The 18,048-nt window shown below is 34.3% G+C and overlaps 1 protein-coding gene across 1 annotated transcript in view; it reads right to left on the bottom strand.

Annotated features, from left to right (window-relative positions):
- The window catches only part of RFX6 (regulatory factor X6), a 56,853-nt gene that overhangs the window by 21,839 nt on the left and 16,966 nt on the right, over positions 1-18,048 (bottom strand). Inside the window, exons 5-7 of the mRNA XM_045866058.1 lie at positions 17,524-17,601; positions 16,257-16,284; positions 41-148 (exon numbers count right to left, since the gene is read on the bottom strand). Of these exons, the coding sequence (XP_045722014.1) occupies positions 41-148; positions 16,257-16,284; positions 17,524-17,601 (214 nt within the window). The remainder of the gene's footprint in view (positions 1-40; positions 149-16,256; positions 16,285-17,523; positions 17,602-18,048) is intronic.

Raw genomic sequence — 18,048 nt, 5'->3', positions numbered from 1 at the left:
CATATCAGAAAATCAATAGAGAAGTATCTTTAATTGATACCTTGTCTTTAGAAATGCATCCTTGGTACACAAGGTGTTGAGCACTGGGGAATTCTGGAAGAAGCGTTCCAGTTTTTGAACTTAGTGAATATTTACGAGTGAAGCCACCCTGTAATTGGAAAAATGAAAAGAAATAAGTCATGATCAACTATTTGGCTCCAAAATACAATTCTAATAAAATAGAAACCCACAATTTAAACAATTTTGCTTATTACTTTGGATTTTAGTTTTGAATATTTGTCAGTTTGCACAACTTTTAGAAATCTAATTTTAGTTTACATTCGTTAATGGCATAAATTTTGAAAGATCCACTTTTAAAACTGTTGAAATTATTTTAACTATAAGAGGATCAAGGATTGCCAAATCCACTTATGGATTACTAAATCCTTTATGGATTAAGTAAACAACATGATAAGAAGTTAACTAACTTATGTAGTCTCAGAAATAATTAGTGGTAAAATTGTGAATGGAGTCTAAGTCTTCTGATTCCCAAATTAGTACCATGGACTTTCTCACCTCAACCTTCCCCCACCCTAAATTTAGTTATGTGTTCTTTTTTTGAATCCCTTTTGGGGGAAAGTACACCTCTGGTAGTCTTCAGAAAATTAGAAAAAATGACAAATGACAAAAATATATAATGTTGCAGGATTGACATACCTACAAAAAATCCACACAGAAAGGGAGAATGCATATTTATGACAGAACCAGAGCCTCAGCAAATCAGTTTCCCCAGGTCATAACTACTCGTTCCTGCCCCTCAAATAAAGTTTTAACAAACTGATCTCTAATCAAATGTTTGGGCAAAGAATGAAATTGTGACTATGGTAAAGGAAGTAAGGTATTCCTGGCAAGGACAAAATTTCATTCTTTCTCATAGTTTTCCTATATTTTCTTCTAGAGTTTTTGTGTTTCTTTGTCTCTGTCATATTGAACATTTAATACTTATATAAGTTGGGTTCCTACCCTGCCTTATCATTCCCAACCTTTGTAGACTTGCAGACTTACATGCTAAATCAGGAAGAAGTTTGGAGGACTTCTCAGTCCTTAAAGCAGATATTTTAGATATTTTGATTTCTTATTGACTGATTTGATATAAACTTTCCAAAGATTTTATATTAAAAGTGCAGTAGAAATATATTTCTTTCAGGTTAGGTTTTAGTTTTCATCCTTGCTACTCTCCGTTTTCAAGTATAGATAGAGAAGGCTTATCCTGATTAAGTAATTTTTAAGAAATTAATAAAGAACTACTATATACATGATTAACTATCATGAACTGATATATTAGCACAGTTTATCCCAATCCATTCTATTTAATCAGTCTTAATTATTCAAGATATGCACACAAATTCTAATTTCAGGAAAGTTTACACTTTTTTCTTATACCTTTTCTCATGGGTGGAAAATCATGTTTATTTGTCCCAAGAAAGTAATTTAGTGAAATTGGAAGAGAGAGAGAAACAGAAACAAAAAAATGTCAATACATAGTGTTGTGTTAAATCTAAGTTAGGAATAAGAGAATATTCTCATTTCCATTAGCAAATATAATTAATAATCAAAATCTTACTGCAAAGGGGGGAAAAACAGGTTCAGAAGATTTTTAATAGGTGAGTTTTATCAAGCATTCAGGAGACAGATATTTTCAAACTTTAAAAGATTTTTTTCAGATAGTGGAAAAGAAGAACCTTGTCCCAGTTCATTTGAAAACTTTTATGACAAAGGTGGACAAGGACAGAAAAAGAAAGAAAAATCATAGGCCAATCTTGGTTACTATCATACTTGAAACAGTACCAAATGAAACATTAGCAAACCAAACCTAGCAGTCTATAAGAATGATCATAACCAAGTTAGGCTTTAACTCACCACATTGACAGAAGAAAAAAAGGGGAGTGGAGAATACCATATATAATCATCTCAATTGATAACAGAAAAAGCATGTGTTAAAAATCCAACTACCATTCACTTCTCTCTCTCTCTCTCTCTGCCTATCAATGCTAGAAAAGAAGAAAATTTCCTTAATCATTTAATAATCAAAATATTAAAAAAATCAAAATAATCTATCAAAAATCCATAGCAAATACCATACTCAATAGTAAAATACTATAAATGTTCTCTTAAAAATCACAAATGAGATAAAGTTGCCTACTCTAGCCTCTTTTGTTCAACAGTTAATAGCCAGAGCAGTAAGGCCCGAAAAAGTAATGAAAGAGTAAGTTTATTAAAAGGGAAGAAAAAAAACTATCATTATTTGCAACTGATGCAGTTGATTACATTAAAAACTAAAACAAACTGCACAGAAATTTTTACAATTAACAACAGGGGTTTTTTTAGCAACAATGCTGGATACAAGATCAATGAAAAAATCAGCTGAATTTCTAAAACCAAAGAACAAACATTGAAAACATGCAATAAAAGAGACACTGTATAAAGTAACAACAAATATTAGAAGATGCCTAGGAATAAGTCTAACAAAAGAAGAGCAAAATATTTATAAGAAAATGATTAAACTGGGGCACCTGGGTGGCTCAGTCAGTTTAGTGTCTGACTCTTGATTTCAACTTGGGTCATGATCTCAGGGTTGTGAGATCAAGCCCCATATTGGGCTCCACGCTGGGCATGGAGTCTACTTGAGATTCTCTCTCTCCCTCTTCCTCTGTCCCTCCCCCCTGCTCACCCTCTCTCCCCTTTTCTAAAAAAAGAAAAGAAAATGATTAAACTTTATCAAAAGATATTAAATTATGAATAATAAGATTCAATGTTGTAGAAATGTCACAGATTGATCTATTTCTTCAGTGCAATTCCAATCAAATCCCATCAGGGTTTTCTGTGAAAATTAATAAGCTGATTCTAAAATATGTGTAGAAATGCAAAAGACCAAGAACACACAACACTCATGATAAAGATGAACCAGCAAAAAGAAAACAGGAAAAATTCATATATTTGTGGAATTTAAATATACTCTTAAACAACCAATAGATCAAAGGAGAAATCACAAGAGAAAAGAGATAATGCTTAGAAATGAATTGAAGTAGAAATATGACACATCAAAATTACAGGATGCAGTAAAAGTGGTGCTACAGGGGAAATTTATAGCTATAAATGCTTACATTAAAACACAAGAAAGATCTCAAGTCAATAATCTAAAGGAACAACTTAAGGAACTATGAAAAGAACAAATTAAACCCAAAGTGGGCAGAAGAAAGGAAATAATAAAGATCAGAGCAGAGATAAATGAAATAGAGAATACACAAACAATAAAGAAAATCAATGAAACCAAAGGTTAGTTCTTTAAGGTCAAAATTGACAAACCCATAAGTAGATTGACTTAAAAAATAATAAAGAAAATTCAAAGGACTAAAGTAAAAAATAAAAAACTACTGATTCCACTGAGAAAGGACTTTAAGAGAGTACATGAACAACTGTACATCAACAAGTTGGATAACCTAGATGAAATGGATAAATTCCTAGAAACACAAATTCAACTAAGGTGGAATCATAAAGAAAGAGAATAACTGAATCGGTCTTACCAGTAAGGAAATTGAATCAGTAATCAAAAATCTGACAAAGAAAGGCTCTGATCCTCATGACCTCACTAGTGAATTATACCAAACATATAAAGAAGAAATAACATCAGTCTTTCTTGAAGTTTTCCCAAAAATTGAGGAAGAGGGAACACTTTCTAACTCATTCTATGAGGCCAACATTATCTTGATACCAAAGTCAGACAAAGACACCACGAGGAAAAAAAATAAATAAATCTCATGAACACTCATGCATAAATCCTCAGCAAAATACTAAGTGAACTCAGCAACATATTAAAAAGACTATACCCTATGACCAAGTGAGATTTACTCCTTGAATGCAAAGATGGTTTGACACACAAAAATCAGTGTCATATACCACCTTAACAGATTAAAGGGGAAAAAACACATGATTATTTCAATTGATGAATTTGACAAAGTTTGACACACTTTTATAGTAATAATAAACAAACTAGGAATACAAGTAAAGTACGCAATGTAATAAAAGGCATATGAAAAGCCCATAGCAAACATCATATTCAATGGTGAAAGACTGAAAGTATTTCCTTTAAGATCAGAAACAAAGCAATGCCCATTTTCAGCACTTCTATTCAACATAGTGCTTCAAGTCCTAGCCAGAGCAGTTAGGCAAGAAAAAGAAATAAAATGCATCCAAACTGGAAAGAAAGAAGTAAAATTATCTCTGTTTTCAGATGATATGATCTTATATGTAGGAAATCATAGGGATTCCAAAAAAAAAAAAAAAACCAACCCTATTACCCTATTAGAAATAATAAATGAATTTGGCAAAGTAACAGGATACAGTTAAAATGAAAAAATCTGAAAAGAATGAAGAAAACAATTTTATTTATAATAGCATAAAAAAGAATAAAATACATGGGAATTCACTTAACCAAGAAGGTGAAAGACTTATATAATGGAAATTACAAAACAATGTTCAAAGAAATTAAAACGTAAGTGGAAAGACATCTTATGTTCATGAATTGGAAAATTTATTGTTAAGATGTCAATAGTACCCAAAGCAACCCATTGATTCAATGCAAAATCCCAATGATGGTTTTTGCAGAAATAGAAAAATATATCCTAAAATTCACATGGAATCCAAGAGGCCCCAAATAGTAAAAATAATCCTGAAAGAAAGAGCTAAGTTGGATGGGTGCCTGGGTGGCTCAGTCATTAAGCGTCTGCCTTCGGCTCAGGTCATGATCTCAGGGTCCTGGGATCGAGTCCCACATCGGGCTCACTGCTCAGCAGGAAGCCTGCTTCTCCCTCTCCCACGCCCCCTGCTTGTGTTCCTGCTCCCGCTGTCTCTCTCTGTCAAATAAATAAATAAATAAATAAATAAATAAATAAATAAATAAAAGAACTAAGTTGGAGAATTAACACTTCCTGATTTCAAAACTTATTACAAAGCTACAATAATCAAAAGAAACTAGAGCTGACACAAAGACAGACATATAGGTCAGTAGAACAAATTAGAACACCCAGAAATAAACCCTCACGAAAACTGCCAAATGATTTTTGACAAGGGTGCCAACAACATTCAATAAGGAAAGGACAGTATGTTTAACAAACGGTGCTAGAAAAACTAGATATTCACATGTAAAAGAATGGAGATAGACCTTTACTTAATACCATGTAAAAAATTAACTCAAAGTGAATCAAATACCTGAAGTATCAGACCTAAACTATACAACTCTTAGAAGAAAAGACAGGGCAAAATCTTCGTAACACTAGATTTGGCAATGATTTCTTAGATATGACAAGAAAAACAAAAATAGATAAACTGGACTTCATAAAATTAAAAACTTCATAAAATTAAAAACTTTTGTGCATCAGAGAACATTCAACAGAGTAAAAAAGGCAATCAATGCAATAGGAGAAGGTATTCTCAAATCATATATCTGATATGGGATTAATATGCAGGACATAATAAAGAACTTGTAAAACTTAACAAAAAACAAGCAACCTGCTTCAAAAATGGACAAAGGACTTAAATTGACATTTCTTTAAAGAAGATATATATTAATCAACAAGCGCATGAAATGGTATTCAACATTACTAATCATTAGGGAAATGTAAATCAAGGCCACAAGGAGATACCTCTTCACCCTCATTAGGACTACCAGTATTAAAAAAAAAAAAAAAAAAACAGAAAATAAAAAATGTTGATGAGGACATGTATGATTATATACTGTTGGTAGGAATGTAAAATGGTATAGTTGTTGTGTAAAGCAATATGGTGGTTCCTCAGGAAATTAAATAAGAAATTAGTATATGATGCAGCCATTCTTCTTTTGGGTGTACATCCAAAATAATTGAAAGTAGGGTCTCAAAAGAGATATTAGTAAGCTATGTTCATAGCAGCATTATTCAATCCAAGTGTCTGTTGACAGATGAATAAATAAGCAAAATGTTGTATATACAAGCAATGGAATATTACTCAGCCTTCAAAAAGAGGGAGATTCTGACTTATGCTACAACATGAATGAACCTTGAGGACATGATGCCAGTCCCCAAAAGACAAACACTATGTGATTACACATATATGAGGTACCTAGAGTAGTCACAATCATAGAGACAGAAAGTAGAATGGTAGTTTTCAGGGGCTAGGGGAGAGAAAGGGGAGGGAGGAGTTATTGTTTAATGAGCATAGTGTTTCAGTTTTGCAAGATTAAAAGTTCTGGAGATGGATGGTGGTGATGATTACACAACAATATAAATGTATTTAATACCACTGAACTGTGTACTTAAAAATTATTAAGATAGTCAATTTTGTTATGTATATTTTACCACAACAAAAAAAAATTGAAAACACTGCAGATGAAATAAGGACTTAAGTGTTAAGAGTAACTTTCTACTTTTAGAAGAATATATAGAAAATATTTTAGGATCTGGAATATACACAGATTTTTTAAAACAAGATACAAAAAAACACTAATCATAAAATTAAAAATTATCTTCATTGAAAGACACTATAGAATGTTGAGCCATGCCACAACAGGGTGAAGTTATTTACAACACATAACCTACAGAGTATTAGTAACTAGAATATTAAAGAACTCCTAAGAATTGAATTTTTAAAATAGAAAAATTATGTGATCTGAGCAAATTATTTCATAGAAGAGAACTGACCATTAAAAATAAAAAAAAAATGCAAGCTTATTTTTTGATGTAGTTATTAAAACAATTTTCAAATGAAAATCACAGGTACCATTTTACACCCATTGGATTGGCAAGAACTAAAATATCATTCGAGACCAAGTATCAGTGAGAATGTGGAACAAAAGGAACGCTTACACACAGTTGGACAGACATAAATTAATACAATAATTTTGGAAAACAACTTAATCTTAACCAGTAAAGTTACACATTAAGCATATCCTAGAACCTAGAATTCCATTTCTGTACCTGTTCATAGAATGTTCATAGCAATATTGTTTTTCAGCCAAAAAAAAAAAAAAAAAAGATTCACCAACAATGGAATAAATAAATGCACTGTGATATTTTCATACAGTGGAATATTATACAGCAGTACCAATAAAGGTATTAAAACTACATGTACATCAACACTGATGAATCACAAAATCTAATGCTGAATGAAACCAGAAAGTCACAAAAAAATGAATCCATTCTATGTAGGGCAAATAAATACAATAATAAACAATAATAAATGGCAATAATAAACAATACATAGAACTATCCACCACTTTTAAGTATACAGTTCAGTGGTATTAAGTACATTAATATTGTTGTGTAGCCATGGACCACACTGTTTAGGTATATATTCATAAGTGATCAACTTTAAGGAAATACAAAGGAGTGATTAACACCAAATTGTGGAAACAGTAACTTTTTGTAGGTAGGGAGGGAGAAGGGATTGGGGTGGGAGCACAGAGAGGACTTCTCTCTGTTAAACTATGAGGTAGGTCTTGAGTTTTTATCTTATGGCTATTTTAAAAGTGTGTGTGTGTGTGTGTGTGTGATAAACAATACACTTCCCAATAAAAAATATTAGAGTGCTAAGGAAATACATATTAAAGAACAAAGTATATTATATGTCTTTTATTTAAATATCTATTTAAAACTCTCATCTTGATAAAGAGTAGTTTTGTGTCCTAGCAGCTAGCAACATGGGGAACATCAACATGAGGCAAAAGTGCCCAAGGAAGAATTTTAAAAATTAAATATGTTGGATATGTAAACAATGGTGTGCAAAGTTGGTATAAATCAAATAATAATATGCTGTCTAGAACATGTAGCACAAAAAGAAAGGAGCGATTGATAAGCTGGGAAAAAAAGTAAAACATGATCATTTTAATTACACTAATACGTTTGCTATTTTAATTGCACTAAAATTAGTGCCAGGTCATAGGCCAGCTACAGAGGTCTGGGGTGTGTGTTGAGTGGGGGAGGGTTCCCCTCATCTGATGACTTCAGTACTCTTGGGTAAACTATTAAAAATCTTATGTCCAAAAGAAAACAAGAAGAAACCTACAGAAAAGAAACAATATGATTAGAAGGCAAGAGGGTCTGATTTATGAGGAAAGATTAAAGGCTTTAAGCAGCACAGTTTGACTAAGTGATGACTAAAAGAGAGCATGATAACACTCTGCAAATATTTGCAAAGCATATATCAAGGAGGGAGGATTTGTTATTTATCTTGGTGCAAAGTTGTTAAACTGGCCATGAATGGTCGATGTTAAGGAGAAGGAAATTCAGGCTATCAGGGAAACTTCCTGGTTGAAATGTACGAAGTCAAGGGGCTGACTCCCTAAGAAATAATAGCAACTTCACTACTGGAGCTTAGTTAAAACAAAATTTGGCTCACACTAAGAGATTCACAGGGAAAAAAAAGGCTTTCTTTGATCAGGGCAAAGTTTTGAGACTAGGCTTTGTTAGTTTTATTCCTGAGGATTAAAAGAAACATTCTCTAAGACATTTCTGAAATTTGAACCACTGCATTTGTGAATAAAAACTAAAAATAATTTAAAATAATCAAAATTCATACCACTAACTGATAATTACTCTTACAATCCTCTTCCTGTCTTTCTGTTCTGCTTTTCTCATGTTTTCATTGTTTGCTTTTATATTATGAACGATCTAAAACTTTAAAAAGCTGTAGATAAAAAGTAATAAATAGCCATGTACTAACCAACCTGATGGAGACATTACACATTTGAAGTATGAAATCAGCCTCTGTAGCCTTCCCTAATCTTATTCCCTTCATTCCCCACAAGAAATAATGTTCTTCGTTTAGTTTATATCATTCCTATTTAGACCTCTAAAACTTTACCTCATCTGTAAATACTCTTAAGCAATATAGACTATTGCTTTAAAATCAGTACCATACAGTATGTATCCTGCATTCAATGAGGTTTTTTTTTCCACCCAACTGTAGAGGTTTTTGAGATGAGTCTAATTTGATTCTTATAGCTATAGTACATTCATTTCCAAAGCCCTGTAGTATCACCTTGTATAAATATACTAAAATTTATTCTCTCACTACATCATAATGGACATTTTTTTACGAGCCTTCTGAGATCGCAAACACCACTCTGGTTTGCCTGCCTGTGCGGTGTGAAGGTTTCTGTAGGAATGCAGTCATAAGGTGCGTGCATCTTCACCTTTACTGGTGACACTCCCTCCTGCTGTTCCTGAGACTTCCTTTGCTCCACACTTGTAGCAACGCTTATTTTCAGACTTTTTAACTGCTGTTATTCCAATAATAGTGAAATGATTATTCATTATGGTTTTAATTTGCATGTCCCTGATTAAAATTTCCCTGATTAAGTTGAGCCCTCTTCATACGTTTATGGGCAAGAATGGTATTCAAAATATTTGTTGACCATATGTTAGGAAACCTGGTCAATCAGAAGGGGCGCCATGAACACCAATACTATTTCTGGTTATTCTTTCTCATCTTGTGTGAATTGCATGTTCATATAGCATGTTATATTTCTATTGGGTTGTCTTTTTATCATGGAGTTGAATATTTTACATGTTCTAAAACAGTGCTGTCTGACAGAACTTTCTGTGATGATGAAAATGTTCTATGTCTGCACCATCCAATACCATATGTGGTTTTTTTTTTTTTTTTTAAAGATTTTATTTATTTATTTGACAGAGAGAGAGCACAAGTAGGCAGAGTGGCAGGCAGATGGAGAGGGAGAAGCAGGCTCTCCCCTGGGCAGGGAGCCGGATGTGGGGCTCGATCCCAAGACCCCAGGATCGTGACCTGAGCCGAAGGCAGCCGCGTAACGGACTGAGCCACCCAGGCGCCCCACCATATGTGGTTATTATGGACTTGAAATGTGACTAATGTGACAGAGAAACTGAATATTTTATGTAATTAATAGCTACATGGGGCTAGTGGCTACTATATTGCACAGCATAGTTACACATATTAATCCTGTCACCCATCTATGGCATATAAAAATCCAATTTTCTTTACATCTTTGAAGCCATATATACATATATTTGCTTTGTGTCCTCTTTTCTTCCTAATTAATATTTTTCCATGTCATTAAAAGAGACTCTTAATAAATGAAATCATATTCAGTCCCATAAAAGTCCTATAAATGATGTAACCATTCCTTTATTAGTAGTAATTTAGGTTGCACAATTTTTCACAATAGCCAATTACAATTTTTGCATAATATTTTGTAAGCATTTTCTGTTACTTCTTTATGTGAGATTCATACAAAAGTGAACCTGTGGGAGAAAGAGTATGATCACTTTAAAGACTTGATACAGACCTTCCAACTATTTTCCAGGGAGTTTGTTCAGTGGTCACCAGAAGGATACAAAAGAGCTTATCTCACCAGACCTTCACCACCATCATAATAATTTCTTAATATGTGATAATTATATAATTTTAAATGTTATTTATTTTTTGCTTATTTGGCAATCCATCTTTTCATGCATTTATTGGCCTTTTCTTCCTTGTGTGTATTTTCTATTCATGTCTTTTATTCTTTCTTGTTGTCTTCGTATTTTTCTATAAATTGATAAGATTTCCTTATTAGTAGAAATATTATCCCATTGTCATATTTGCTGACAATATTTTCTCCAGTTTTTCTTTTTCTTTTTTTTTTTTTAAAGATTTTATTTATTTATTTGAGAGAGAGAATGAGACAGAGAGAGAGAGAGCATGAGATGGAGGATCAGAGGGAGAAGCAGACTCCCTGCCGAGCAGGGAGCCCGATGTGGGACTCGATCCCGGGACTCCAGGATCATGACCTGAGCCGAAGGCAGTCGCTTAACCAACTGAGCCACCCAGGTGCCCTCTCCAGTTTTTCTTTTGACTTCAAATTTTATATATGATGCTTCTGATACAAAGTAGTTTTCAATTTCTCCCTTCTATATTTTTCCTTTGAAATTTCTTGTTTTCATCTTAGAAAATCATTCCTTATCCAGAAATGAAGTAGATACAAATGTTCCCTTCTAAGTATTGTTTTTATATTCAATAATTTATATGAAATTCATACAAGGCATGAGTTATAAACTTTTTTCCAAAATAGTCCATTTTTCTAACATTATGCAATGAAGAATTTTATTTATTTATTTGGTACTATATCTTCCTCCAAAAAGGACTTAAGACAATTGACTGAAAAAAAAATTTTTTTTCCTTCATTGGTTGTAATGTCTCTTTGGTCATACATTAAATTCTTATGTATACTAGGGTCTTTTTTCGGGTATCTAATCTCTGTTGTAGATTTGTTCCACCTACAGTTGAGTCTGTATCATAGTGTCATAATATTTTGGTATCTGCCAGACAGGTCCCTTTTGGCTACTCTTGTTTACATTTCTCTTAACTATTACTTTCTGTATATTGTTCTAGATCGAGTCTACAGCCATTTTAATCATTTCCAAAAATTAATTACCCACGCAAAATTTTACTGGGGTATTTTATGTCAAAATTAATATAGGAAGAATCGGTACATTTATAATAGCTAGCATAACTATCCAGGTATGTGGTATGTCTTTTCACTTAAAATTCCCATTTAAAATAGAAAGTTTCTGCACAGGGGCACCTGGGTGGCTCAGTTGTTTAGCGTCTGCCTTCGGCTCAGGTCATGATCCCGGGGTCCTGGGATCAAGCCCCGCATCGGGCTCCCTGCTCAGTGGGAAGCCTGCTTCTCCCTCTCCCATTCCCCCTCTTTGTATTCCCTCTCCCGCTGTGTTTCTCTCTGTCAAATAAATAAAATCTTTAAAAAAAAAAAAAGTTTCTGCACAGTGAAGGAAACAATCAACAAAACTAAACATTAACCTACTGAATGGGAGAAGATATTTGCAAATAACATATCCGATAAAGGGTTAGTATCCAAAATATATAAAGAACTGATACAATTCAATATCCAAAAAACAAATAATCCAATTTAAAAATGGGAGAAGACATGAACAGTCATTTCTCCAAAGAAGACATACAGATTGCCAACAGACACATGAAAAGATGCTCAACATCTCTCATCTTCAGGGAAATGCAAATCAAAACTACAACGAGATATCACCTCAGACCTATCAGAATGGCTAAAAATCAACAACCCAAGAAACAACAAGTATTGGCGAGGATCTGGAGGAAAAAAAACCCTTTGCATTGTTGGTAGCAAAGCAAACTGGTGCCGCCCCTGGAAAACTGTATGGAGGTTCCTCAAAAAATTACAAATAGAGCTACCTTACTATCCAGGAATTGCAGTACTGAGTATTTACACAAAAATACAAAAACAGTAATTCAAAGGGATACATGCACCTTTATTTACAATAGCCAAACTATGAAAACAACCAGTGTCCATCAATAGATGAATGGATAAAGAAGATGTGATATATATATTCTTTTATATATATATATGTATATATATAAGAATATTATTCAGTCATTAAAAAAGAATGAAGTCTTGCCATTTACAACAGCATGGATAGAGCTAGAGAGCATAATGCTGAGTGAAATAAGTCAGTCAGAGAAAAACAAATACCATGGGATCTCACTCTTCTGTGGAATTTAACAAAACAAACGAGCAAAGGAACAAAAAGGAGAGAGAGACAAACCAAGAAACAGACTCTTAACTATAGAGAGCAAACTGATGGTTACTAGCCGGGAGGTAGATGGGAGGATGGGGGAACTAGGGGATGGGGATTAAAGAGTACACTTACCATGATAAAAAAAAAAAATAGTTTTAAAAAATAAATAAAATTTTCTTCTATGCCTGCATTTTTTTTGAAATAGGTAATATGCTTCTCTTATTATGGTTGCTCCTAAATATTTTGCATTTCTGCTGGTTCCTGAAATTTAGTATTATAATGCCCTACGTTTCTGGTTTTTCAGAGACTGTTCTCACCTCTCTAGTTGGGAATCCGTGAGAAAATTAAGTCCTACAGAAAAAGATTTGAATGACCACTTTCAGAATTTTCCAAAGGATAGCACTTAGCCAGTACCATTCTATATGCCTAAAAGAGCTTGTTCCTTACAAACCTACAATCCTTACATACAATGAGTCCCTTGGGCTACATCTCTGTGGGCATCCTGATTGAGAAGAACTGGTACTTTCTTTAAACTCTTCAAACTCTTTTCTTCCCCTATGATTTTTACTCACTGCAGGTGACTTAACTGACTAATAATACCACAGAGAGAAATATAAAATCACTGAACTACCTTAATTTCCTGCCACAAAATCTACAAATCTACTTGCAACTGAACTTAACCCTCTCCTCTTTCCTGTTTTAAGGAGAGAAGTGTTCCTTCTCTCTAGAGCCACTTCCTCCACTCTGAAGCTCTTCCCTGTGTACCCCTTTGGTGACTCTGTGCTCTCAGCTTTCCCCTCTCTTTCATATCTTCAGTCTCTACTCTTTACTGGATCTGTTTTACCAACATTGGAACGATAGTCTAATCATCCTTCAAAACTAAATTTCAAGTCCTCGCCCAACTATCACCCTCAACTTGACTAAATTTTCTACATTCACTGACAATTCCCACTCATTTCACAAACCAATCAAACCCCAGCTCTCCACTGAAAAGTTTCTTCCTAAAGTCATTAATTCTCTCCACTTAACTAATTCCATAGACCTTTTTCAGCCTTTATCTTGATGACCTTTTAGTGCCATTTTATAGCAGTAACCATTCCCTTTTTTTGAAAGCATTCTTTTTTCTTGCTTCTGTGCCACCAAATTCCCTTCCCTCTCTTCTTACCTCTTTGGGTTCCCTCAATTATCTCACTGATCCTTATCTTTCTTCCCCACTTTTCACAACTCTTTTCTCATAGCTTCTGTTATCATTTAATTTTTTTCCCTAGACAATTTTATCCATTACCATGGCTTCAATGCCCATCAAAGTAAATGTCTAGCTAAGTCCTCTGTTCCAGTCAACATATATCCAGCTGCTCACTTCAAGTTTATACAGGATATTTCGCAAGCACATCAAATATGATGAGTCCCAAATTGACCCCATTATCTTTCGATTCTTTCTACCTGCTTCTTTTCCAATGTTTCCTAGCTAAAATTCTCTCCATCCCTAGAGCTATTATCCTAGTCCAGAAATTCTCTCATCCAAACTTATCCATATACCTATAACATGACGCTCCTCTTGCTTGCCTTCCCCATTCCAGTGGTTGACACTTGGGAACCTCAGAGACATTTTTGGTTGTCACAAGGGGGAGGGTGTGGAATCTGGTGAATAGAAACCAGAGACCCTGTGATGTGGCTAAACATCCACAGGACATCCCCCACAACACAGAATTATATCGCCCAAAATGTCAGTAATACCAAGTCTGAGAAACCTTAACCTATACACGGCTACATCTACTTCATCCACTGTTCCTCTCTTCCCCATCTCCACTCCTCCAAACTCTCACTTATGCTCAGTTCTTTCCTTAAATGTCACTTCCTATGAGAAATGTCCTTAACCACTTCAACTAGGTTAACACCCATGACATGCTTCATAATTACATATGATTACTTTTAAAGACATATTTTCCTGCTACACTGTAAAAGAGCAAATCCATCAAAGATTCACTATTTGTCCCCTAGTACCTGTTACTCCATATACCTATTGATTAATATCTTGCCCATGAGTTTTAAACAATAGAACTTTATTCAGAATTTTTAAAAAAGCAAACACAACTCTTGTAAATTAGCAATGTTAACACCTATTTTCCCCACCTCACAGTTATTAATGTTCAAATGAACTGAAGTATATGTAGGTTTATACTGAAAGTCTCGCGTCCTGAGCAAACTGATGGTTGATCACCTCAGGTACAAAATAATTTTTTAAAATGTCAACTTTGTTAAACAAAATTCTATTATTGTTTTTTAAAGTATTTAGAGTAGTTCTGAGCCTTCAGAAAGCCCTCGTGTTCATTTCTGTAATCATCACAATAACGATACTCTAAAATTGTTTCTGGTGTCTTCGGAAATATAGGCTGTGTAGCCTAACAAAAATACTTTATTTTAAATTTATTAACAAAATCTATACCTGAATTTGTAGTGGACCCTTCCAAGGAGGAAACAGTACACTTGAGAAACGTTTTTCTTTTATTCGGTAGAGTGAGCCTTGCCGTACACGTGTTGTAACAGCTGATGGGGTCACCAGTACCACCAGCCTCATCAAAGTGGTGGAAAGAACACCTGAGAGAAATTACTGAAATTCCCTATTGACATAAACTTCAGTCAACTGAAGTGTATTTCTAAGTCAATATTTTTGCACTTTCGCAATTGTTTATCTAATAAAGAGCTATTATTTCATTGATAAAAAGAGCAATCTAGAGGATTTTATTATGTAATTAGCCATTAACTGTATTAAAAGCACTGGTGGGAAGAAATGGGTCATTTCAAAGGGTTGGGGGCTTTATATTATTTCTTAAGATAATATGCTTGCATCATTTCACCAAACTAATGGGGTTACAATTTACCCTAGGTCCAGATTTACCACACAACACATTGTCCTGTGCCCTTAGTTCTGTGGCACCTCTTTTTAATGATTAGATAACTTGAGGATAATGAAGGCCTTATCGTGTGCCTAATTAGCCATGCAGTCCCTAATGGTAGTCTAACTCATTTAGATAAAGGCAGTTTGCTGATCTGTTCCTTGGTTGGGGATGGAGAGGGGAGTCTAGGGAGAAAGTGTGTGAGTGAGTGTGCTAGAGACACGTACCCTTTCTCCCTAGCTCCCACCTCCACCATCCACCCCAACTCCACATTGCAGAAGAGATCAGCAAACTGACTACACACACACACACACACACACACAGTGGTTAAAACAGAAACAAACCACAGCATAACATTTGGGCTTGCTGATTACTATTAAAGGTTTTGTCTAAATGGGTATATTCCAAATACCAATTCCTTCCATATCCTCAGCTTTAGGCTTTCTGTTTATATTTAATGGAAATTTCTTAGATCAGTAATGGTCTTTTTTTGCCACCTCTTAAGTATCTGATATTAGGTAAGAATAATCGAAAAATTACCCTTCCTAGGCTAATCGGAAATTGTTCAGTAGGTCCATGTAAAGAAACATCAGTTGCCCCAAATCTAACTTAGCTCTGTCTGAAGTTCTCAGTCATTCACCAGGCTCCTCACAAATTAACATGGATTTGTATATTTGCCAACGAGGATGGTTAGCACTTATTGTCCAGTTTGTAGTACATATTATGGCAGACACAAAATAGAAATGAAAACAATTCTTACCTCATTCTTCAGCTTGCTTCCAGAAAACCTTAAAAATCAGTACATTTTCCATTAGTTAAAATATAAATACATAGTTACAGCAATCAAGGAAATGCAGAGGACCCACAAAGGTGGTGACTTCATATCATGATTAATGAAATAAACCTGGAGAAATCGATTTGATTTTCAGAGACCCACACATCCTTCTCAACTTACTTAAAAAACAAGCTATTAAGGGCAAGTAAAATGAAGAATATTTAAGGAAGTCAGATAGGATCTGAGGCAAGCAAAGCACACTTGACAAGAAATATTCGTTTTTGTTCCAGCCTGTACGTTCACTTTACAGTGAGTGTAGCCAGTAAGCTACCAGTATGTTCTTTACCATTTCTGAGTTCATCTTCATATGACTCAGGTGACTAAAATGATTTTTTTATACAAGTTACTTTACTTTTCAAATTAATTTATTCCTTTGCGAGCTCAGAGCAGATTACCATAAGGCAACCTCAGATGCAGATTTAATTATTCAGAGCTCCAGTATTTAAAAAATAATAATTGTGTAGTATCAATGGTTTTGTTGGATGTCACCCCACTTATTCATGACCTCCCCTTGATAGCTAAGGGTAGATTAGAGAAGTGTGTTCTTTACATTCATTTGTGTTTTTCCTTTCATAAAGACTCAACCAGGTCAGTAGCTTTAACTCACTTAAGGTAAAGCTGGTATTCAAAGTATGCATCATTAGAGATGATTTATAATAAACTTTTCATCTCTGTAAGGTGCTGATCAAGCAGATAGATTTTTATTTTATTTTATTTTTAGTAGGCTCCACACCCAATGTGGGGCTTGAACTCGGGACCCTGAGACCAAGAGTCGCATGCTCTACTGACTGAGCCAGCTAGGCACCCCAAGCACATAGATTTTTAAAACAGCTTATCTCTTGGAAAAAAAAATACATTTTCTGCCTTTATTTTATTGAATCCAGCCAGAAAACAGACTCCAGTCTTATGAGTAAATACTAATTTAAAAGCAATTCTGCTTCCTTGATTTCTCCTTTTCATCTCTCTGGGATACCTTGTTCACTATTAATTTTTCATTAATGATTGCAAATTATGTAAATTGCCCAGTAATCTAGACCACATCATTGTAAATGTCCATACAAAGTTGAAACTAAGGTCTGATGCTTTAAAGAAAACATTTCAATAAGCAAAATGAGAAAGTCTATTACTCAATTGCTATTATGCATAGTTAAAGAAATACAGAGAACTTGTCTTGAAGAAAATAGAACTCTACCTTGTCAGGCCCTTTCCAGAATAAACGGAGTGGTAATATGCACTGCTCTCTTTGATGCCAATCCCATAATAATGATACCTGGAGCAAGGACAGGAACCAGCTCTGTGTTAATGAAGGAGTTTTTTGAAGGGGAAAAGGAAACTAAAGTATAATTGAGGGGAAAGTGCAAGCAAGAACTGCAACCCCTTGATCACCTTCTTTTCCTGATTTATTTTTTCAAGTAGCACCTTAATGTGCTAAATTCCTTTGATGGTCATTAGTCCTACTTATGGTCATATTTCTGGCTCTGAGATTAAAAAAGGAGAGCCGCCTACCACCAATCCCCTACTGCCCCCTAAGATAATTAGGTTTCAAAAACCAAAACACTTGTCAATGTAGGCATTTAAATGTAACCACTTAAATTTGTAAATGTCAGCACCGGCTCCAAGTATACAAGCATCTATCTGCAAATTGCTGGTTCAATTTGCATATAGTCAATTGAATAAGAAAATGATAGTTTTCCTTTATGGTATATTTATTGGATGG

Source organism: Mirounga angustirostris, unplaced genomic scaffold (genome assembly GCF_029215605.1).
Source record: "Mirounga angustirostris isolate CCGP_5_RB_7025 unplaced genomic scaffold, mMirAng1.0.hap1 SCAF_8, whole genome shotgun sequence".
NCBI classification, from domain to species: domain Eukaryota; kingdom Metazoa; phylum Chordata; class Mammalia; order Carnivora; family Phocidae; genus Mirounga; species Mirounga angustirostris.
The sequence above is the reverse complement of the archived record's forward strand: the minus strand, read 5'-3'. Positions and strand labels throughout refer to the sequence as shown.